The sequence below is a fragment of the Lampetra planeri genome, chromosome 29, assembly GCF_965212315.1.
Source record: "Lampetra planeri chromosome 29, kcLamPlan1.2.h2, whole genome shotgun sequence".
Lineage (NCBI taxonomy): Eukaryota > Metazoa > Chordata > Hyperoartia > Petromyzontiformes > Petromyzontidae > Lampetra > Lampetra planeri.
Window position 1 is genome coordinate 12655315 of NC_136135.1, and position 24745 is coordinate 12680059.

A 24745-nucleotide genomic window follows, 5' to 3' on the forward strand; every position below is an offset into this window, starting at 1 on the left:
GACGCTGTCTTCCCGACAGACCTGTTCTTCACCTGAGGACGGCTGCTTGCGTTGTGGCCGAAACGTCGTGAGAATGATTTTATTATGTTTTATTTCTATTATTTTATTATTTCCCTTCTACGTGACTTTACCGAAAGAACCAAGAAGATGAATCCCTGCAGTCACGAAAGCTTTAAATCGAAATATAGTGACATCCAGCGATGTCACTACACAATCATTCAGGACCTACATGATGGGCAGGCCTGGGTAAAGCTGCGTGGCCGTTAGTCAGAGCCATTTCCCGTTCACTTTGGGATGCGACATGGATGTCCTCTGGCTCCTACGTAATTCAAGACGCTTTCCATGACTGTACTGGAGAAATCTCCATCTGGTACCAATACAATGTGAGGCTGATCAATGTCTGGGTGTGGTCAAGAGATGGCTCCCTATTCAACCACTAGCTTATTTGCCCATCCAAGGACGGGTGTATATTGCAGTAAATCTGAAATATTCAATAGAAAAATTGTCCAGCTCATGATTATTAATCGGGGGGGGGGGGGGGGTGTTTGCCCCATGTGGAGTGACGTCACCCGCTAATGGTTATTGGGGAGGGGTGCGGCATGTGGAGTGCACGACCTTCTTGTGTGTTAGTGTAAATTTCCACGCGAGCAGATTAATGAAGGGGGGGGCTCTTTTGCACGCATGGATGTAGCACTGTGCTGCGCAGATTTATTTTTTACCTTCACTTTCTGTAAAGAAACGTTATATTTGAAGCGACTTTGCATGATAAATGATTTAATTCAGCTCGACCTTCCTCTGCGTTCGTGTAAAAATCCACCCACTCATGAATATTAATGAGGGGGGTGGGCCTCATGTGGAGTGACGTCACGCGGGGGGTGGGCCTTATTTGGAATGATGTCACGCGCGGGACGGACAGACATTTCTAGGTGATTATAGTAGGTAATGTTATGTATGCTGATGATCTGGTAATTGCTGTTCAGAAGATGGAGACTACTGCTGAACCTGGAATGGTGCTATTCAGATATGGGGGCTTACTATCAGCCTTACAAAACCAAAGCATTTGCCTGGGAATTTTATTCCATAAAACACTCCACCCCCTCAACTCCCCATGAGTGATGGAGCATTTGCGGAGAGAGTGGAGAAGTTTCCATACATGGGCAGTGTGCTTATGACCAGCTCTGGGGTTTGGCAGTGGAGATCTCACGCCTTATCAGTCAAGTGGTATTATCTTTTCATCAGCTGCGCAACGCCGTGTGAAAACTACCTGGCCTGTTGCTCCACGCGAAGCTCCAGGTCTTCTTAGCCAGAGTTGTGTCCATTTCTTTGCTTGTGAAATGTCGAGCCCTTTAAACGAACGTCTGTGCCAATTTGAAACATTCTGACTGGCCTGCCTATGACCCATCCTGCATTTAACCAGACTGGTTTATGAGCTCACCGATCCTTTAAAGATCTGGATACTGTCCCATCAGTGAGCTCCTCTGTCAGGCGAGGCTTCGCTGGCTGGGTTGTTGCCCGCATGCATGACCGATGCGGTACAGAACGCTGTGGAGCTGATTGGATTTGCTGATGACTGGTACCAACGATGTCAATATCGGCATCTGTGGAGGAGGCTCTTGAAGGAAGCGACCGGGCAGTGGGAGGCAGGCACCCTCCAACGACAACAAAGGATGGAGTGGGGATGCTTGCAATGAGCAGAGAGCACGGGCAGCTAAAACGAAGTAAGTTGTTAAAGTAGGCAGCACGAATGGTGGTGAATCTGCTCGTCATCCCAGTCAGTCAACTTATAACACCTGGGTCTGTCCCATGACTGCAAGCGAGGCTTTCTAATTTCACGTGGCCGCAAGGTGCACCTAACCTGGCACAAGCAGTGTTGGCGACATCATCGCCGCATAATGGCGAACGGGGGTCATTGTGTGGTGGGTGCAATGTGCGGTGTGGTGTGGGTGTAGTTGGTGGGGCATCTTGGGGTATGTGTAAATACACGCATGTTACATGTGTAGTGGTCATGTTGACACACGCGCGCCACAACCAGGGGGCTTACTGGTGTAATAAAAGACTCCGTCAGGCACTGCTGGTCTCCGCTTGTCTTTTATTCAAGTTCTTCTCCGCACCCCACTGGTCTCCTCCACGGACCAGCGTCGTCTCGCGCGCGCCCCGCACACGCGCTTCCTCCTCAGCTTCTCCACTCGTCCTCACACCCCACTGGTCCTGACAAGGGACCAGCGTCTCCTCTCGCGTGCTACGCACCCTCCTCTCGCGTGCCCCGCACGTTCCTCTCGCGTGCCCCGCACGCTCCTCTCGCGTGCCACGCACGCTCCTCTCGCGTGCCCCGCACGCTCCTCTCGCGTGCCACGCACGCTCCTCTCGCGTGCCCCGCACGCTCCTCTCGCGTGCCACGCACGCTCCTCTCGCGTGCCCCGCACGCTCCTCTGTCAGCTCCTTCTCCCGCTCCGCACACCGCTGGCCGACGGTGTGCCGAAGCCCCATCAGCCATGTGGCTGATGGCGCGGCGGCCACCCAACGTGGTCCCGCTTTTTCACTCCATCAACTGGCCTCGATCTCTTCCGGGCTCCCCTCTATATCATCTCTCCCACGTGACCCTGACTCCTCCCTTCCGGATCGTCAGATCCGGCTTCCCATACTGCCCTGCTGGCTCCACCTCCATTCACCTCGTTTTCCATTGGAGCCGAGGTGAACGGCGGCCCCGCTCACATGCCCCCCATACCGGGCTCCGCCCCCAATACCCCGGGTCGTGTGATTGGGCCAGAGTCCAGCAGCAACCCCATTTACGCTCGCATTACACCGGTATATGATGGTTGTGTACTCCTGGCCGGGACCCGCCGGGGGGAGGAGGCTGTGGCCAGTGTCTACGATCCCACAGAATCCCCCGCCCCTCGGTGGGGAGCGGTACAAACCGGTCCGGACTGGTCTCTGAGGGGAGGGGGCTGGGGGAAACTACGATCCCCCAGAACCCTGCCCCTCAGGGAGAAAGAGTATATAAAGCGGGTCCCTGAGAGCACGAGGCAGTTCGCCTCAAGCCGAAGCCAGAAGACGCCTGGAGAAGAAGACCCTGGACCCCAAGCCACCGCAGTCCTTCTAAGGGCCGGGGCTCAGTACGGTGCCAGTGGTCGAGAGGTTAGGACCCTGAGGTTCCCTCGGCCTGATGTCCTTCGAAGGGCCAGGTCCGGACGAGCCAGTGGTCAGGGATCCACCGGGCTAGCGGTGGGTCAGCCTCCCCTAGGTCTAGCCAGCCGGAGGGCTAGAGGAGTCAGAGTGCTAGGTATGATTGCCCGGAGGCTGTACCTCCCCAGGTTGTGGGTGGAAGGGGCCATTACCCCTTTGTGTTAAGGCTTAAGTGTAATCTGTTTATAGTATAATAAACCGTGTTGCCTCTACGACGACTCCGTCTCCCTACAAGAACATTACACATGTAGTATGTTTCAGGTGAGGTGGCTCAGCAGTAGAAAGCGAGCAGTTTGCAATCGGCAGGTTGCCAGTTCACATTCTGGTGGCGGTTGGTTTGGCCCATCTGAGTACCGCTTGGTGGGGAAGTCAACAGTGGCTGTCCTATATTTGGGTTTTTCGGTAAGACCCAAGAATAGTGGCTGTCCTGTGGCAGCTGTGAACAAGAGATGAGCATTGCCTCAATGCCCACTTGAGCAGATAACCACTTTAAACTATTTGCATTTTTTCGTGCGGAATGTGTGCGTGTGTGAGCTTCATGTGTGTTTCTTGTGTGTTTACAAATGATGCACATCGTGCACTATCATCGGAATATAGTTTGGGAAAAATTGGGACAGGGTTGGGAGAATTTTGTTTTTACATTATTCGGATTTTAAGAAACTATGTCAGAGGCACTCCACAACTGGTGCCCACAAGCTGGTCACACTGCAGTATGCACAACCTCCTGTTGCTTTAAAATACAAGGGGGAAGTGTACAAAACTTCATGAAATACGGTAAAAGATGAAGTGATGTATCATTGCATGCTGAATGCTGTATTTTTCAATAGGCTTTTACAAATCTCAACTATGACCATAAGGAATGAGGCACCACATATGTTTGGAGAATATAAAAGCAACAACAAAGTTTACTGGATCACATGGATGGTTGCGATTGCTTTCATCACACAATGAAAAAGAAACAAGGATATTTTAAAATCGTTAAAATATTACACAGACTCTTTATAAATGTACTGTATTGGCACAAGGCAGGAGAAGATTTACTGCCTTACAAGAAAAACATTTATCAACCAATGTTATATCTTAAACGTTTCACTTAATGTGATTTTTCAATTACGCAAATTCCTTAAAATCTGCCGCGCTCCTCCAGGTCTGCTCACGCCTCCCCTGTGGGATGCCGATGGGTAAAGTCTTCCAAACCCAGTTCCATTCCAAACATGTTCTCTGTGAGCACGCAGATCGTATGCAGGTGCATGACATAGATAAAGTATGTATATATAAAGTTCAACATTCAGTATGTAGCACTAAAGAATGCAAATATCTGTAAGGTAAAAGTGTGGTTGAGGGGTGGGAAGCCCGTATATGCAATTGTGTGGTGAGGAATAAGTAGGTTACATGGTTGAAGTAAAAATGTATAAGCTTATTAAAAATGGAAAGTGTCACGCTAATTGTATACCTGTGCTGTGATCGCTTGTTGGAGAGAGGGATAGGATTAGCCATCCAAAGACAACCATTACGCTAACGATCATGTTCAAAATGATCCACGGAGACTCATCCTGAAAGCTCCTGTGGAAAAAATCATCAACAATCACAACAATCACACACTTTATTTCCTCCATGTTCTCTCGTTTCCTAAAAAACCCACTCATTACTGGAACTTGCCAAACATCTAAATGCAGGACCCTCTTAAAACAAAGTGTCATGACACCCAGAGCCTTTCCTCGACAATCAAAAAGCACTCTTAGTACACTAAGGCCTCCTTCCCATACCTGTCGCTTACAAAATAAGAATTATTTTTACACGACCCATCAGCCACACTGCCTTCTGGGACTGCATGTTATAAGCAACATTGGTACAATCCAAGAAAACTCTGGAGCGGTCATGACTTTCCTTGCCTCTAAACATCTGGCAGTTCACCAGCATTGGTTCAAGTAAGCCTGACTCTCCTGATGAAACAATGGATGTCGAAACTGGTCCACCATGAAGTTGTGAAATTAGCTCATGTGCAGGAGTGATGGATTGTGGAACTGTGAGACAATGGGATAACGATGATGTGGGAAGGCCGCAGGCAAGCAGAGGATTATTAATTGCCCGTGTTAATTACATTTACCTCGTCCCGTAACACAAATATCACGTTAAACATGCACAAACTCCAATATCCACAGATATTTAAATAACAATGTCAGCTGTTCAGAATTACGGGCAGTGACATCAACATGGATAAAGGAACCTCAGCAAGTGAAGCTACATGTGGATGCTGGTGTGGGCAGTGGGTTTGTTTTTACCAATCGGATTGAGACGCAAGCTTGTGACTGGACTTAGTCATGCTCAGAGACAACACCAGCGCACTGAAATACACTGTGAACACGTATATCGTTTACTGTGATGCACGTAACAAAACACCCATACAATTTTCACTGGCATGAAATATGGTAGCCTAAATTGTAGGAGATTAAATAGAGAGCATTGCCATTTATACATATTAGAAGTTTGTTTTGAAGACAGTAGCTTTAGTGGCTTCATCAAACTTGGCAATGTGCCGATTCACAGTCTCTATGAGGGTCATGCCAAAAGTGCTGTCCCAACCTTCCTGTGTAACAAACTTGATTGCACATTATAATCATCATCATGATCGCCGCAAAAAAACACTGAAGGACGTATCTTAATTTTAGAACTTTCGTGACTGCAGGAATTATTATTTGGTTCTTTCGGTTAAGTCACGTCTAAAGATAAAATAATAAATTAAATTAAATAATAGAATACGACGTTTCGATTGCAACACAAGCAATCATCATCAGGTATAATGAAATAGCGACATAATATCTAACCAGAAAACTATAGACAGACATATTAGCAGACAGATATCACCAAGATAAATACATAGCGAGAGCAACACAGGTAACAGAGAGGGGTGATCGTCTCTGTGCGGTGGCCTTAAATAGACAGAGGGGGGGGGGCGGAGGCAGAGAGAGGGAGGGGGGTTAGAGAAAAAATTAGCATATCAATGAGTGGTCCACAAAACGTGGTGCTGCAAGTACGATGGCACGGTAAGCAAGCCTGAAAATCAGGAGAAAGACACACTAAAATTAAATAACCTAGTAAAATATCGAAATGTAATGTAATACAACACAGAGGGTCGGTCAACACACAATTAACGCATAGCCTGGTTGATTACGTATTTCAAAGATTGCTAAGTTAGAATTTAAGTGGGAACATTCTAAAGAGGACACAGGCAGAGAAAACAAGTCGCCAGAGAGAGAGAAAAAAGATAAGCTTAAAACTTCCCGTAGAAGTGGTTCAATCTTAATTTTAGAACTTTCGTGACTGCAGGAATTATTATTTGGTTCTTTCGGTTAAGTCACGTCTATTTTATCTTTAGACGTGACTTAACCGAAAGAACCAAATAATAATTCCTGCAGTCACGAAAGTTCTAAAATTAAGATTGAACCACTTCTACGGGGAAGTTTTAAGCTTATCTTTTTTCTCTCTCTCTGGCGACTTGTTTTCTCTGCCTGTGTCCTCTTTAGAATGTTCACACTTAAATTCTAACTTAGCAATCTTTGAAATACGTAATCAACCAGGCTATGCGTTAATTGTGTGTTGACCGACCCTCTGTGTTGTATTACATTACATTTCGATATTTTACTAGGTTATTTAATTTTAGTGTGTCTTTCTCCTGATTTTCAGGCTTGCTTACCGTGCCATCGTACTTGCAGCACCACGTTTTGTGGACCACTCATTGATATGCTATTTTTTTCTCTAACCCCCCTCCCTCTCTCTGCCTCCGCCCCCCCCTCTGTCTATTTAAGGCCACCCCACAGAGACGATCACCCCTCTCTGTTACCTGTGTTGCTCTCGCTATGTATTTATCTTGGTGATATCTGTCTGCTAATATGTCTGTCTATAGTTTTCTGGTTAGATATTATGTCGCTATTTCATTATACCTGATGATGATTGCTTGTGTTGCAATAGAAACGTCGTATTCTATTATTTAATTTCATTTATTATTTTATCTTTAGACGTGACTTAACCGAAAGAACCAAATAATAACTGAAGGACGTACCAACAGAAGCCCATGCCGCTGAGTCCAGCGTTATCAAGCCTCGAAGAAAAACTTGGGGTCTTGCAAGGTCAACTCTGTCAAAGATAAAACAATAAGCGTGTTATAGCACAACCTGCATTCGCGTATCATCAACAGTGCTGGATATGCTGGAACATAAGGTAGATAATGTAATGAAAGAGGGTGAGTGAGTGCTAGAGAATATGAGGGCAGTGGGGGTCTTGGTTAAGAACAAAAGGGGTTAGGGGCAGTGTGGGCACAATTGCAAGTGTAGAGTCTGAGGAAGGAGAGTCATGTCTGATCAGGAGGAACCCAGAAATTTCACAAAGTCCCTGAATTGAGCAAGATTATAGTAAGAGCTTGGGATAAGAGATGAGAGGGAATCCCAAGTGTTTCGACATTAAAATACGTGAGCAAGAAAATGATTTTGCCTGCTTGTTCGTCCACAGATTGACTCAATACAGACCTATCAAATGCGGAGATGGTGCTTAGAACGAGTAGGAGATACGCGAGCTCCTGGGCAGGAATGGCCAGTGGCTCATACTGCCCTGGCAGTGAGTTTTTCTGCCACAGGACATAGACCAGCACCGTGTTCCACAGAGCAAACCCCGCCAGCACTCCGTGGGCAAACAATGACACCACCCTTGACAAAAACAGTCAGACAGACATTGAAACATTAAAAACAGTATTCCATTATTTTGTTTCGAATTTCTATGAACAATAACTAAACACGATGGCTTAATTTATTAGAGGCATTTCATAAAAAGGCATGGTAATCTTTAGGCTGTCTACAATGATACAAGCCATATTTTTTTAAATTGTATTTGACCAGGCAAGGCCCACTGAGCTATATAACTCATTTTCAGAAGCTCAACGAAGCAGCTTATTACGTGAACATTTATAGCAGCCAGTTACTCTAAGCGAATGTTTCTAAATGTGGAGGGAAAAACCGGAGTACCTAGATAAAAATCCACACGACCACGGGGAGAAAATGCAAACTCCAAATATATACAGGTGTCAGGGTCGGGATTGAACCCACGACCTCCTATATATCAGACGAGATAGTTAACATCTCGCCACCGTGGCGTAATTGAAAAAGCCTAGATAGCAGTTTGAACTGCGACTGAAATGTTGCTGACATGCTGCGTACAGACTCAGGCCGGTTTTCTTTGTTGTGGTTTCGCTCTGGATCAAGTGAGCCCAAATCCTGCGCATGGTCTCAGCCTTGCTCAGGAATTCCCATGAGCCGAGCCTGAACCGAACCATGACTGAGCTGCTCATACATCTTTGGAAGCGACTGAACGGCTCAAGTCTGAGCTGAGCCACCTCAGAGGCCGAGCCAGAACACAGCTCCAACGTTGTATTTAAGCCAAAACGCTTGAGTGACATTCTGCAGTGTTCAACAGACATTCAAAACACATCCAACCCAAGATGCTGCAAACACCTGAGCCTCACTCTCAAATCTGGAATGATTTGGAACCCCTCTAAAAGTGTACACAAACTCCCATAGACCTAGGTCTGAAAGCTCTAATTGAAGTGAGTTGTTGGCTCGCTTGTTCGCGACTGGCTGTGCAATGGACGTTGCAGCTCCGTCACACACCTGAATCCCTTCTGCACCCGCAGAGCGACGTCCCGGGGGGAAGGTAGAGGCTTCGGAGCGAGGAATTCATTCGTGGGACTCAATGCAGCCTGCCGGACTCCCAGCTGCTGTCGTTCCGCAGCCTGAAACCCGCCTGTACTCAGAGCCACAATAAACGCCATGCATCCCTTTACTCCGCTCATCAAAGACGTAATTAAAACTATAATACATGTGAAATTATTGAAATCAAAGTGATTTCCTGCTCAAATTAGCATAAAGTTGGGGCTCATCTCCAGCTTTAAGGTGTAGGTGAGTCTATCCATAGGACAACCACTGTTGATGCGCCCGCATAGGTGTGTGTAACAAATAAAAAATATACCCTGTATAGCCTTAACATACCGTAGGGACAAATGTTGTTAGAGAGCACCTATGAAGGCCAGCATGGTACACGAGTGGGTCGGTGGCTAAGCACGTCGCCCGGCCACCTTTGTCTCCCAAGTGCCAATGTTTACACACCCCACCAGGTACTAATTTTAGGCTGAGTCGACCTAGAGGAGACCCAGGACCAGTTCAGATAATTTTCACTGGTGGTGGCCATGAGCGGGAATTCAACTCGGGTCGCCGGGTTTGTAGTGCAGTGTGCTAACCACTGTACTACTGCTCGCGGTTACACACCCCCACACCGACGTGTGTAGTGTAGTAGCGCCAGCTGGCGACCAGAAACAGCAACTACGATGTACAAACAGTACACACGCCAGTGAGCAACAGTATACACGGCTGTGTCGGCAGAATAGAGGAACTGGGGCAAGGGTCATGGAGGGGTCCATCGGGAAGCCCCTGAAATCTGCTAGTGGGTTCGAGAAGGGGGGCGTGGCCAGGGCGGAGCAAGGCCACGCAGTGTAGATAAAAAGAGCTGAGAACTGTAGCTCTCCTCTGTTCGTAGGAATCGGATCATCTCATCATCGTCGCTGCCATCGCTGTCATCGGTCTCGTCGCCGTCGTCGCTGCCGTCGCTGCCATCTTTGTCATCGCTCGACATCATGCAGCTATCTAAGAGTTAGCGCCGTCAATGCTAGACGGCTAGTGTTGTGTAAAGGCTAGTGAGTGACGAGTGTGTATAGTCGAGATCATGTGTGTTAATAAAAGGTGCCTCCACAATTATCGTCTCCGAAGTCACTGCACTACAACTGGTGTTAGAAGTGTTAAAACGTCATGTCGGAGTCGACAAAGAAAAGGAACCCACCCGTAGTGTCGTCGGAAGATGACGAGAAGATCGTTCCCCCAACAGCCCCGGGACCCCGGCTCAAAGTCCCACAGGTGCGGGAGCAATGACGGCGGAGCTTTGGGAGAGGGGCCACATGCCGAGGATGCGTGGCAGAAGGTGGCCAGCTGCCTCGACCTGCTCCTCCTGACCATCGTTCAGCTGGTCGCACAGCTCTCCGTGGCCATGCCTGCCGAAGGAGAGCCGGCACGGGAGCCGCGGGGTCCACTGGAGCAGCCGCCTGTGGCAGCGGTTCCTATCACAGGGACCGGGCGGTCGTCGGCCGCCATTTCATCTGTTGAGGCTGTGGCGCGGCCGACGGCCACCATTTTGTGTGCGCTGCGGGACGACGAAAAAGGTGTGCCGCCTCCGACAGTGTACGAAGGAGCTGCGTGCTGACCCCGGCGACTGCCTCCCGTCCGTGAATTTGTAGCAGCGGGGGGTGAATAGACCACGTTTCGACGCCGCTTCGAGGCAGCCTATTTGTCCGTCGGTTGAACAAAAGAGGAGGCTCTGTGGGCCCAACCAATGGCCCTCGACGATGATGCATTGGCGGCATTCTGGGCCATCCCGAGATTGATCGGGCTACCCTCTCTCGGGCATATGCCCAGATGGCTGCTGTCTTGGAACCACCGTCCATCGCCAGCAAGAAGTTCTTGCAGTGGAGGCGAGGGGAGGCCGAGACGCCTCTCACTTTCCGCAGCGCACTGCTGGCGTTGGGGCAAACGGCGAATACTCATATGGACCAGGCGGCACTCGACTCCTTGGCGGTGGAGAGACTGATGGCGTTGGTGCAGGAGTTGGGTGTCGTGCTGACCATCGTGGAGGAAGAGGCACTGACGTCGTTGAGGGTGGCTCGGTGCATTCAAGCGCACAAGAAATTGCTGCAGTGGCCCAGGGTAGCGGCTTTGTCGGGGGACACCGACGGGGCGGAGGGGCCCACGGTGCGGGAGATGGAGCTGGCCTTGGCGATGTGTGACGGGGGCCCGCATGGGAAGGACGCGAGGGGGCAGCCTCTGGGTTGGAGTCAGGGAGTGGAGAAGTCCCCTCCGTCGTGGAGACCGACCGGGACCTGCTTCAGATGCGGCCGGGCTGGCCACATCGCACGAGAATGCCAGAGTGCCATCAGGATGTCGGCGACACCTCCGACGCCCTCCATCCCGCCGACGACCGCTCCTCAAACCCCACAGGCAAATGGTGACACCTTCTTGGTTCTTTCGGTAAAATCATGTAAAAGGGAAATAATAAAATAATAAAAATAAAACATAATAAAATACAATTCGGCGACAACGCAAGCAGCCGTCCTCAGGTGAAGAACAGGTCTGTCAGAAAGACAGCGTCTGAATGAACACCACCAAGCTTGACAGCGTATATTTAAGCTGGGTTAGAGGAGGAAGGGTGCCTTGACAAAGGCATTTGCATATCAACAGATGAATTTAGCATATTTATGGAAAATGCAGATATGGGATTAGTCACTACTTGTGGAATGCGTAGGATGTGGAGGGGGGGGGGTCTCAAAGTCATATTATGCCCGTGCATTATGTAGGATTAGCAGCAACAAAGGGAGGAAGTAGGGTTAGCCGTAATAAAGGGAAGGAATTTTAATAGTAAAGAGCTGCAGCAGCCAAACCACCACGTAAAAAACAAAAATATAAACTACATCAATATCATCAATATACTAAATATACTCTCCAATAAGCTGAGCTACTAACAGTAAGTCATACATTACAATTCTATATCGCAAAAAATATAATATACCTCTAGCTAAATTTTTTCCTTACATCACACGGATCTACCTTGTACTATATACTGCCATAGACAAACCCAACATTAAATTATATACTGCATTACTATACACCACCCTATACCTTAGACTATACATTGTAATATTACACTATGTATTATTATTAATGTATTATTCTACCCACCCTACTTTTCCATAAACATGCTAAATTAATCTGTTGATATGCAAATTCCTTTGTAAAGGCGCCCTTCTTCCTCCTCTAACCCAACTTAAATATACGCTGCCAAGCTTGGTGGTGTTCATTCAGATGCTGTCTTTCTGACAGACCTGTTCTTCACCTGAGGACGGCTGCTTGCGTTGTAGCCGAAACGTCGTGAGAATTGTATTTTATTATGTTTTATTTTTATTATTTTATTATTTCTCTTCTACGTGACTTGCCGAAAGAACCAAGAAGATGAATCCCTGCAGTCACGAAAGCTTTAAATCGAAAGTCGTGACACATCCAATACCCGGCCCCAACCGCCATTTCATGCATCTACGTTGTCGCGTGCGTCTGGTTCTATCAACACTCGTCATCTTGTTGTGGCGCGCAAACGATGGACTCGGGCGGAGGACGGGTGGCTGAATTCCAGTACGCAGTGGAGGAAATTTGCGCACCGGGTGATAGCGGCTGCGGTGGGCCCATCTGTAGTGGCAGGTTTTGTTCAGGGAGTAGAGATACGGGTCCTGGTCGATACAGGGGCTTCGGCTACCATCATTTCTGATTTTGTTTACCATTTTTTGCGGTCATGGACCCGTTGTCTTACCCCGGTTGCGAGGGCTTGTATCACTGCCAATGGCAGGAGCATGGGGATCATTGGGAAAATTGAGGCATGTGTTAGGATCCAAGACATTGGCTGTACCTTGCCTCCTGGGCACCGACTTTTAGGGCAGGATACTTTGGAAAATTTGAATTGATCAGGGTTGTGTTGGAATGCCATCGGGACAACGATTGCCCCTTTTTGCACTCCCCGATTAGGCTGACTGCTGCTAACGCCACGATCCGTTCCTTGGCAATGGATTCGGTTGCGATTCCGCCAGGCGCACAAATGTTAGTTCCGCTGCGCTACCGAAAATGGCTGCAGTTAGAAAATTCTGAAGCGGGGCTCCTCTTAACCCCATCCAATACGGTGACTCAGGGCGTCATGCTGGTGGGTGCTCAGATGATCGTTAGGACCGATCAGGAGCCATTTTTGCAGGTGTTGAATATCGGGTTGGCAACGGCCATTTTCCAGGCTGGTAAGGTCTTGGCTCATGCGAAGGCTGCGTGTTGCGAGGATGTCGACATGGCTGCAGCAGAGGTCATAGGCGGAGTGGAACAGCGAGGCGAGTCAGACAGGACAAGGGTTGATGAGCTGTGCGCCGAGAATCCAGACTTGTCTCGAGAACAACGGGACAAGTTGCGTGCTCGGTTGCGGGAATTTGCTGATGTTTTCAGCCAGGGTAAATTTTATATTGGCCACACCTCATTGCTGCAACACCGCATTATTACGGGTGATGCAGCCCCCATTAGACAAAACTCATACAGGCTGAGCCTGAGAATAGGCCTCGGCAAGGTAAAGTAATTTACCCTTTTTACCGGGTAAAAGGGTAAAGGTGTCGACCATGCCAAGGGGTAAGGTAAAGGGTTGGGTAAAGGTAGCTCGAAGTATTACCCGGTAAATACCTTGTTTACCGCTAAAATATCCGTGGCGCAGTCCGTGGCCTCCATTTTTTATTGCGATCATTGATGTCAGACCAGATGGAGATGGACCACATTCTTGAGGTAGAGGATGAGGTTGAGGATGCCAGCAACGGCATTTTTGGGGTCACTGCGAACAGCAATTGAAAGAGGCAGCAGCATGCGTTCCCGTGGGAGCACACGCATGATTGGATGGAGGGTGATCTCCATGTGCAGCAAGGAAAGCGGCAGTGTGTGCACTGCTGCAAGTGGTTTTCCTCCCACAGATCGGGACGTCGGCGTCGGCGAGCCACCTCATGCAGCAAACGCTGAACCGGCCAGCAATCCCTGATCGTCTCCTGGTAAAGTTTGAAAACGCAGTGGTTGATTTTGTTATCCAAGGTGCAATCTCTTTGCGAGCTGCCGGCAGCGACAAGTTCAAGACCTTGGTCCACACATTGACGCAGGGATACGAGGGCCCGTCGACCCACACCATCATTCGCAGGATTGTCGAGCATCACGCCATCATGCTGCCCATCGTCGGGGCATTCTTCTCCAACCTGGACGTCACCATCTCGCTCACCATCGATGGTTGGTCGAACCGCAACCTGAAGGGATTTTGGATGGTCACGGTGCACTGGATCGACACCAAATCTGGTGCGTCGAAATCCATGCTGCTGACGATCCTCGATGTGCAGTCCGGAAGGGGTGTCGGCAAGCGCATTGGCACCACTCCGATTGAGCACCTCCAAACCCTCGGGCACAATGTCTCGACCAAGCTGCTCGCTGTCACCAGCGACAATGGCTACGATGTGATCAGTGCTGTCAAGACGTTGTTCGCCCTGGTCAATGCGGACGCCGGATATGTTGCAGGCTTGCCACCATATTCGCTGCGCAGATCATTCGGTCCAGATCGGCTTCGTCCAAGTTCTCAAACTGATCAAGTCGACTAACGGCGAACTGCACAAGGCGCTCATCAATATCAGGTGCAGCAAGGTCGTCCGGCAGTCGTACCGCCGCGAGGCTGAGATCGCCAAGCTCGCCAGCAAGGAGCCGACGCACCAGGACTAGCCGACCAGGTGGAATTCGACGTTTGACATGGGCGACAACGCCATCAAAAAGCGTGTCCCATTGGACATTATCATGGCACGCTTCCAGGATGTGATCGGCGTCGGTGCTTTCTCTGAACTGCAGTGGACAAACATCGAGGGCGTGACAGCATTCCTGCGAATTCCGCGCCAAGTCATGACCTCGTTGACGGCGGACCACAAGTCGACATTGGACCTCGTGCCGGTGACGATGGAGCACCTGATCCGTCATTGCGATCGCGGTGAAGCTGCTCTTAGAGCGATCGATGAGTCCTTGACCGCAATGGGGATGAAGGCTGAGCTGGTGCGGTACCGCGACTTCCTGGTTCAGGAACCCGCAACTGTGGCATCCTACATGAATCCACAGCTGCCGAAAACGTCAGACCAAGATGAGCTGGCTACACTGAAGGCCATGATCTGCTCTGTCCTGCAGCATCGCTACTCGGACGTGCTCGCAGTCGCTGCCCATATGGAGGAGGGACCGCTGTTCAGCAACGTCGGCAGCTCCATTGACGACGGTGATGAAGTTGATCGTTTTCTGAGCATGGGCATCACGACCGCCAGCGCCTTCATTGACGTAATGCAGTGGTGGTCTCTCCGCAAAGAGCTGCTCCCTGCCCACTACAAGATGGCCTGCGACTACTTGGGACCGCCGGCGAAGTCAACTCCCTGCGAACACGCAAATAGCGGAGCTGGGCGGGAGTTCACATGCGTTCGCCAGTCGCTATCGTCGACGCTCTTCATCCAGTCCATTTTTGTATTGTTCTAAGGTAAAAGGTAGGGTAAAGGTACGCTCGTTATTTTTACCTTTTACCTTGCCGAGGCTTACCCGAGAGAGAAGGAACATGTACAGCAGGTGGTTGAGGAAATATTCGCCGCGGACATGATTTGCCCCTCTACCACCCCGTGGGGCGCCCCCAGTGTGCTAGTTAAAAAACAGGATGGGAGCCTGCGATTTTGCTTTGATTTTCAAAAGTTGAATAAGGTGTTAGTGGGAGACGCATACCCGCTCCCTCGGCTGGATGATTTTCTGGACAAGTTGTCGGGTGCTCGGTTCTTTTCCACTCTTAATTTACTCTCGGGGTTTTGGCAGCTGCCCCTTGACGAGGACTCCAAACCCAAGACCGCGTTCTGAACTCCCCAAGGATTGTTCCAATTGAACTGTCTGCCTATGGGAGTGCATTCGGCACCGGCCAAATTCCAGCGGCTGATGGAATTGGTCTTGGCGGGCCTGCAATGGGACTCATGTCTTATTTACCTCGACGGCATCATTGTGTTTGGCCACACGTTCGAGGAGCATTTTCAGCAATTGCATTCAGTGTTCGTCAGGGTGCGGGCGGCCAATCTCAAATTGAAACCAGAGAAATGCCATCTATTACAAACCTCTGTGTGGTATCTGGGCCATATTGTCCGCACTTCCAGAATAGCCACGGACCCGGATAAGACGGCGTGCGTGCATGATTGGCCAAACCCACATCGGTGGGTGAAGTACGCAGCTTCGTGTCTTATTGCCGATGATTCGTTCCGCATTTCACGATGATTGCCAAGCCGCTCCACGCTTTGACCGCTAAACACCAGAAGTTTCAGTGGGGGGAGGAGGTGGCCGCATTTATAGTGCTGCGCGATCATCTTGCTAATGCGCCTCCCCTCGGCTATCCAGATTTCTCCCTGCCATTCGTATTAGATACGGATGCCAGCAATATGGGCATAGGAGCTGTTTTGTCTCAGGTTAAAAATGGTGTGGAGAGAGTGCCTGTCACGGAAAAACGTTACTGTTTGACACACAGGGAACTTTTGGCCATGGTATTTTTCATGCAGTATTGGCCGTATCTCTATGGCAGGGACTTCGTTGTGTGCACGTACCATGCGGCTCTTCAATACTCCTTGCGAGTTGACCAGTTGTCTGGCTGGAAATACTGCAGGAATACTTGTTTAGGGTAATCTACCGAAAGGGACTGAGGCACTGCAACGCAGATGCGGTGTACCGCCTGCCGCTGAATGTGCGATGTGCGTGTTCAAAGGGCGCTGCCAGGTGAAAACCACCTGCGGCTGGGTCGCCTCAAGTTGTGGCGACGTCCAGGGAAACAGTGCCAGCCGAGGTGATCACACCTAGGGACAGCACATTGGGTCTCACACACGCCGAGTGGGGATGGCTGCAGGTAGAGGACATGTCACTGTTAAAATTGTGGCACCGTGCTGAGGTGAAAAGCGGAAATACACGGTGGGGGTGTCCCACATAGTCCTTCGTGAAGGACTTTTGATGAGGTGGGATGAGGAACTGCAGCGGTATTGTATGGTTTTTCCCACTGCCCCGCGGGGTTGGGTGACGTGGGTGGTGCACGAAAATAAGTGAATGCACCTCAGAGCCCGGAAAACGCTCTTGACGCTGCAGAGAGATTTTTTTATTGGCCGGGTATGTCGGACGATGTGTACCACCTGGTTAAGGGCTGCACTGATTGCTCGGGCCGCAAACCACCGTTGACAAGGTCTCAGCCTCTATTGCAGTCCATCACAGTGTCCCAAGTTAATGAGCTGGTTGTACTTAACATTATGGGGCCGTTTTCGGCTAACCAAAAGAGAAATAAATTCCTCTTAGTCGGTGTGGAACATTTTTCCCGGTGGCCAACGGCTTGGCCACTAACAGACCAATCAGCCACATCCATTGCGGATGCATTTTTGCATGGCTACGTGATGGAAAGGGGAGCGCCTGAGCAGCTTCTCATGGATCAGGGGCAGAATCTCTTGTCAAAACTGCTAGGGGTGGTATGCGTTGATTTGGGCACCAAAAAGATCAGAACGTCGCCATACCATCCCCAAACGGATGGCTTGGTAGAACGCCTGCACAGGACCTTAACATCGATGCTCTGTCAGGTGGTTAATGAGATGCAAACGGACTGGGATTTGCACGTCCCAGGGGTCCTAGATGCATACAGGATGACCCCACACGCCTCAACGGAATTTTGCCCGTTCTATTTCATGTACGGGCGAGAGAACGAACCCCCAATGGAAGCACAATTGGGCATGGCTTCGGGGAAAAAGAAGGCCGCCATGCTGGCGCCCATGCAGGTGACGCTTTCACGATTGTCCAAAGTGTGTGAAGCAGCGAGGATAAATTCTGATAAAAAGCAGGCTGCGAAAGAGAAGAGTGTGGGGCAGCGTGAGTACGTGCTTCCATGGAAAATCGGGGACAGAGCTTGGTTGCACTGCCCACAGGTATCACTGGGTATATCTCCCAAATGACATCAGCCATGGCGAGGTCCCGTTGAAGTGGTGGAAATCCAAAGGCCACAGTGTGTGCGGATACAGGCGGGATGTTGCCGTTGATTTGTACACCCGTCGCATCTGAAACCCTATGTTCATCCTCAGATAGACAGCTCATCTTCAAGTCCCGTACGGCCGGTGTCTGATGTGTCTGATGAGCCGGGGCAGCCAGTCCCGGAAGCTGTGCTTCAGAAAAATTGCGTCGTGCCGCCCACAGGATCCGAGCCTCTAAAGCCCGGACAGTCTCCCGAAGCCGCCTCGTGTGCAGGACCGAAGGCTGGAGCCGGGTCGAACTCTTCCGTTGAGTCAAGGAAGGGGCCGTGCCCTTTAGGCCATTTGTGCAAGTCTCCGGAGCCCCAAGAAATACAAGACCCTGTCAAAGGCAGGGGACCGGCGTCGAGGACCCGGTTCAAGTGTGCTACGTTCCGGTGACCGGGCTTTCCCCGGTGCTGTGCATTTTAAGTCAAAATTGATTGTGGGGATAATATGCGCCGAGACAGGTTTGCCGCACCGTGCGCCGAGTTGTGCTCGGTGGGACTTGCTGCTGCCCGTCTGTTCATGGGGGCGTCGCTACTGTGCTCGTCAGTCGATGGGATTTTATTTTTTGCGGTTTATTTTGGATTCCCTCACCCTCGCGGAGTGTTGGTTATCACATCGTCCATTCTGCTGTGGTTGCTCTGCCCTAGGCACTTTGTTAGATTGCTGTAAATCAGCCGGGACGGCTGGTTTTTTTTTGAAGAGGGGGGGAGTGATGTAGTGTAGTAGCGCCGGCTGGTGACCAAAAATAGCAACTGCTGTGTATAAACAGTACACACGCCAGTGAGCAACAGTATACACGGGTGTGTCGGCAGAATGGAAGAACTGGGGCAAGGGTCATGGAGGCGTCCATCGGGAAGCCCCTGGAAATTGCTAGTGGGTTCAAGAATGGGGGCGTGGCCAGGGTGGAGCGAGACCATGCTCTGTGGATAAAAGTTCATGCCGTCTCTGTCATCGCTGGACGTCACACTGCTAGATAGCCTGTCAGCTATCTTAGAGTTAGTGCTGTCGATGCTAGCGAGTGACGAGTGTGTGTAGTCGAGATCGTGTGAGATTAATAAGGTGCCTCCACAATTATCGTCTCCGAAGTCACTGCACTACACATGTGTAATGCGAGCAAGGACAGGGTGGGCACTGCCTCCGCACCACTCACATGGGCCGGTGTATTGGAGAGGCGGAGCCTGGTCGTTGGGGTGAGTGGGGGCGGAGACAGGGGCAGGATGAGAAGGTGGAGTTTGGGTCACGTGAGAGAGGGGATATAAGGGAGAGACGGAGGAGGAGCTGGGAGGAGAAGAGAGTGAATGACAGAGGGGAGCTACGCTGGCGGTGAGGGGAGAAGTGGCGCCATTGCCACGTGGTTGGGCCCGATAGACGGACTGGGGTGAAGTGTGCACGGGCAGCGGAGCGAGCGGATGCGCACGGGAGAGAGAGAGCCAGAGCGGGTGTGGGGGACCCGAAGGGCGGTGTGGCCCGAGCGGGTGAGGAAGAGCACACGGAGGGGCCGGAGGTGACGGCGTGGCGAGAGCTACACGGAGCGTGCGCGGGCCGTACGGCGACGGAGAGAGAGAGCCACACGGAGCGTGCGCGGGGCGCACGGCGAGGGTCGGTAGAGGAAGAGCGGGTGAAAGGAAAAGAACCCAATAAAGGACCAACGGAGAGTGACAACGTGTGAAGGAGTCCTTTATTACACTGGTGTCAGAAGTGAACCAAGATGTCTAAGCATCTTAAGAAGAAGAACGTACCTGCACCATCCTCGGACGACGAAGACGAGCTTCCAATTGAAGCGGCGTTCCCGACGGTGGAAGGAGTGGGCGGAGTGCGGACGGGCGACACGCCGGGGGTGCAAGAAATCGTCGGTGCGGCGGGGCCGTCTGCTTCGACGGGCGCCGAGGAAGGCTGGCGGCACGTGACGGCTCAACTTGAGTTGCTGCGGGCCACGCTGACACAACTGTGCGCCCTGGTGACGATGGCGGAGAGGCCGGATCGCCTGAGTGGAGAGACGTCCGCCATTGGGGCCCACGCGATACTTCCCGCCCTCTCCGCCACGCGGCAAGACGCCGCCATCTTTGGCGGGGCCGCGGGCGAAGCGCGGGAAGCCGCCATCTTGTCACCGCGGGAAGCCGCCATCTTGTCACCGCGGGAGGCCGCCATCTTGGCTATGTGGGAGGACGCTGTCGTGTCGCCACCGCGTCAAACACCGTCGGCGGAGTACGGCGACTCAGGGTCCCGCAGCCATCGGCTGACAACGCTCAAGGAATTCTCCATTGGCGGCGACTGGAGTGCGTTTGACTGCCGCTTTGAGGCGGCAGTCCGCTCGGCGAAATGGACGGATGCGGAGGCTCTAGAAGTCCTGCCGACGCTTCTGGATGACGAATCGGTCAGGTTTTTACGTTCTATTAAAGCTGCGAGAAAGACTACGCTGAAGGCTGTATTTGAAGAGATGGCAGAAGCTTATGAGCCCCCCGACGATGCCCATCGCAGGTTTATTCAACGGCAACGGGCTCCGGAGGAATCTCCCGTCGCTTACCGGGGTGCCGTCTTGGAATTGGCTATGGCCGCATACCCGGACACGGAGCCTGACTTGCTAGAGCCTTTGATTTTAGGAAAAATGTTGGAGCTGTCCAGGGATTTGTGCATACCCATGCCTGTGTGCGGCCACGAACAACTGACCTCCCGGATAGCGGCTAAGTGCCTGGACGAGCAATTCAACCTGCGCCGTTAGAAGCAGGTAACAGCCTGGACGGGGAGCCCAAAGATCGAGGGAGGTGCCGCGGGATGGGACCCGTCCAAGGCTGTGTACGTGCCAGACGAGAGGGGGCCTGCGGAGTTGACGGCAGCCGCGACCCAGCCGCGTACTCGCGGGGGTGCGGAGTTGGGGCCGGGGCCACCGTTACGAGATCGCCAGGACAGGGGGGGCGCCGGACGGCGGCCCGACCTGTTGTGCTTCCGCTGTGGCCGTCGGGGCCATTTCGCCAGGGAATGTTGGGCTCGTCCTCGCCCGCCGCTCCAGCAGGAGGCTCCTGCCAAGGAGGCGACGCGTCAAGAACAACCACGACAGGCCAGTCGGTACGCATCAGACACCCGGCAAGGCCTGTCACCTCATGCATCACTTTCGCCGCGGGGTCCGGATAATGTTACTGGCGGGGAAACGCTGGAAGGGCCGCGTCGCTCGCTGACGCAGTGGCGTAAATTGGCACAGAGGGTGGTTGCGGCCGCTACCGGGTCGTCCACTGTGCCGGGTTCCATCCAAGGGGTGGACATGCGTATTTTGGTGGACTCGGGTGTGTCCGCGACCATTATCTCGGATGTTATATTTCACCTCCTGTCCATTCCTCCAGAGCGAGTGCGACCGGTTTACGACTCGTGCATAGCGGCGAATAGGGGAAGTATGGGCATTGTGGGTCAGGTGGACACCAGCATTGCGGTTGGGGGGGTTTCAGTTTCTGGGACGGTGTTGATCTCTAGGTCCCTCGCTGTGCCCTGCTTGTTGGGAACGGATTTCTCGGCGAAAATGCCCATTCAGATTAGGGTGGATCAGAATTGTATCCAATTACCGGGGGGCCGCCAAATTGCCTTCTTGCCATCACCCTGGTGCCAGTCCGTTCCTGACCGCCAGGTGCAGGCGCTCTCCGACGTATCGGTTGATGTTCCACCTGGGTCGCAAATGTTTATTCCGCTGCATTATCGGAAACCGGTGCCGGGAATCGAGGGGGCGGAAGGTGTGCTGTTGTCGCCGTCCAAAGCTATAGCGGGGGGTTTAACGCTGGTCGGGGCGCAGACGATTGTTCGGCCGGGTCAACCCCCGTTTTTACAAGTGTTGAATGGGACTGCGGATAATGTTAGTGTGACGGCCGGAACGGTTTTAGCTCATGCTACGACTGTTTTCATGGCCCATGGCGATGGGGGCCCCCGGGGCCTCGTAGGGGGGGTCTCGACGTCCACGGCACAGGACGATCACTGGATTGCAGAATTGTGCCGGGAGAATGTGTCCTTAACTGGCAACCAACGGTCCGCGCTTCGCACGCTGTTGGGAAAGTATTCCGACGTTTTTAGTTCGGACCATTTCGATTTGGGACACACTTCTCTGCTCTCCCACCATATTGATATGGGAGATGCCGCTCCGATTCGGATGAACCCGCATTGGTTGAGTCCGTCGGAGCGGGATCATATACGGGGCGCGGTGGAGGATATGCTGGCCGCCGACATTATTTCCCCGTCCAACAGTCCATGGGGTGCGCCAGTGGTACTTGTGAAGAAAAAGGATGGGAAATTGCAGTTTTGTGTCGATTTTCGCAGGTTAAATAAAGTGTCGGTTGCAGACGCGTACCCCCTGCCGCGTATGGATGACTCCCTCGATGCCTTGTCTGGGGCAAAAAAATTTTCTACTCTCGATCTTTCATCGGGATTTTGGCAACTTCCACTGGACGAGTCCTCGAGGGAAAAGACGGCTTTCCGTACGCCGCAGGGCTTGTTTCAATTTAATTGTCTCCCCATGGGCTTGAACGCCACCCCGGCGACGTTCCAGCGATTGATGGAACTTGTGTTGACCGGTCTGCAGTGGGACACGTGTCTGATATATTTGGACGATGTTATCGTCTTCAGCCGCACGTTTGAGGAACATCTGCGGAGATTGGACACGGTGTTTGCGAGGATGCGCTCCGCTAAATTGAAGTTTAAGCCTAAAAAGTGTTACCTGTTGCAGCGATCCGTGCGCTATTTGGGCCACATAGTCAGCTCGGACGGGGTGGCCACTTACCCAGAGAAGACGGCGTGCGTCCGGAACTGGCCGACTCCGGCCTAGGTGGGGGACGTGCGTCGGTTCGTCGGGTTCGCTTCTTATTACCGCAGGTTCGTGCCTGACTTTGCCACGATCGCGAGGCCTTTACACCTCCTTACGGCGAAGGGCCGGAGGTTCAGTTGGGGACCGGCGGAGGAGGCGGCATTTCAGAGCCTACGCAATCGGTTGGCATCGGCACCGACGCTGGACTATCTGGATTTTACTCGGCCATTTATCCTGGATACCGACGCGAGTGACACGGGGATTGGGGCCGTCCTGTCCTAATTTAGGGACGGCGTCGAACGCGTAGTAGCTTATGGAAGTCGCGTGCTGTCTCCGGCGGAGACCCGCTACTGCATTACTCGTCGGGAACTCTTGGCCATAGTACATTTTCTTCGCCAATACCGGCCGTATCTATACGGCCGTACGTTTATTGTGCGCACGGATCATGCTGCTCTGCAATATGCCCTGAGGGTTGATCAACCGCCAATTGGCACGATGGTTGGAAACCCTGCAGGAGTTTTCATTTGAAATTCAGTACCGGAAGGGATCGCATCACGCGAACGCGGACGCACTTTCTAGATTGCGCTTGTACTTCGGGCACAAATAGGTGCACGCGAGTTCCGCTGCCACCTCGGAGGGTTATGTCCGCTGTGGAGGTGCCTGAGGCTCCCACGTGTCCAGAGCCGGCTGATGGGGTTTTGAATTTGCCACGTTCGGTATGGGTTCGCGAACAATTGCTTGATGACTCGCTGGGGGCCTTGCGGGGTCGGGCTGCGAAGGTAAGGGGTGGCCCGCTGTCTGATGGGACGCCGGGAGCTGCTCTCCGGGATGGCTTGCTGATGTGGAGGGAAGGCTTGCATGATCGCTGGCGGCTTGTTGTGCCGGTGTCGCTGCGATATGAATTGATTCGGATTCTGCATTCCGAGAAGTTGTTACATCTCGGAGTGCAGAAAACCTTGTTGACGTTACAGCGGAATTATTTTTGGCACGGCATAACGACTGATGTTGTCGGGCACATTTGGGCGTGCTCCGACTGTGCCCGACGGAAACCACCTAAACACCCATATGTTCCGCCAGTGCAGTCCATACAGGTGTCACGGATTAATGAATTAGTGGCGTTGGATATTTTGGGGCCCTTTCCGCCATCCGCTCGGGGTAACAAATTTTTGTTGGTTGGAGTGGAATATCTTTCCCGCTGGCCGATGGCCTGGCCCTTAGCCGATCAGTCAGCGGCGTCTATCACAGAGGCATTCCTGTTCGGGTATGTAATGGACAAAGGGGCACCGGAAAGGTTGCTTACGGACCAGGGGCGAAATTTTTCTTCTAAATTATTGGCTGAGGTGTGCGCTGCACTGGGGACCAAGAAGGTACGGACGTCTCCCTACCATCCGCAGACGGATGGGATGGTTGAACGTCTTAATAGGACCCTATCGGCGATGCTCTGTCATACGGTTAGCGAAAAGCAGGCTGATTGGGATTTGCATATCCCTGGAGTATTCTCCGCGTACCGGATGACGCCACATGCGTCGACGGGGTACTCGCCTTTCTTTTTGATGTACGGCCGCGAGAACGTGCTGCCGGTGGACGTGCAGCTGGGCTCAGGGGTGAAGGGCCCTGTTAGGCCTCTCCCCGATTATATTCGGGACACCGTTCCTCGCGTGGCAGAGGCGCGGGAGGGGGCCCGATTGGCTACTGCCAAAACCCAGGCCCGGAACGAACGTTGTGCACGACGCTCGCATGGTGAGTCCCCCTGGCGGGTGGGGGACATGGCCTGGCTGCACTGCCCGCAGGTACCGGTGGGGACCTCCCCTAAGTTGCATAGGCCGTGGCAGGGGCCGGTGGTGCTTATTGAGGTTCCTAGTTCGCAGTCCACGCGTGTTCGGTTCGGATCGCGGCATTGGTACGTGCATACGTCCCGATTGAAATCCTATGTGGCCCGGCGGACGGATGCGTCATCTCCTAATGTTGCCTTGCCGGTGTCTGTCGCGACCAACGCGCCACTGACCTTGCCTGTTCAACCTGCAAGCGCGCCTGTCGTGCCTCCTGTAGACGGACTG

General features: G+C 52.1%; 1 protein-coding gene across 3 annotated transcripts in view; it reads right to left on the bottom strand.

Moving 5' to 3' along the window:
• Positions 1–4059: 4059 nt before the first annotated feature.
• Positions 4060–24745, bottom strand: part of TMEM237 (transmembrane protein 237) — a 44712-nt gene continuing 24026 nt past the window's right edge. For all 3 annotated transcript variants that reach the window (XM_078608316.1, XM_078608317.1, XM_078608318.1), the window contains 6 exons: positions 8841–8973; positions 7707–7883; positions 7244–7317; positions 5466–5538; positions 4637–4746; positions 4060–4404 (listed from right to left, as the gene is read on the bottom strand). In XM_078608316.1, the coding sequence (XP_078464442.1) occupies positions 4337–4404; positions 4637–4746; positions 5466–5538; positions 7244–7317; positions 7707–7883; positions 8841–8973 (635 nt within the window). In that variant the 3' untranslated portion in view covers positions 4060–4336. The remainder of the gene's footprint in view (positions 4405–4636; positions 4747–5465; positions 5539–7243; positions 7318–7706; positions 7884–8840; positions 8974–24745) is intronic.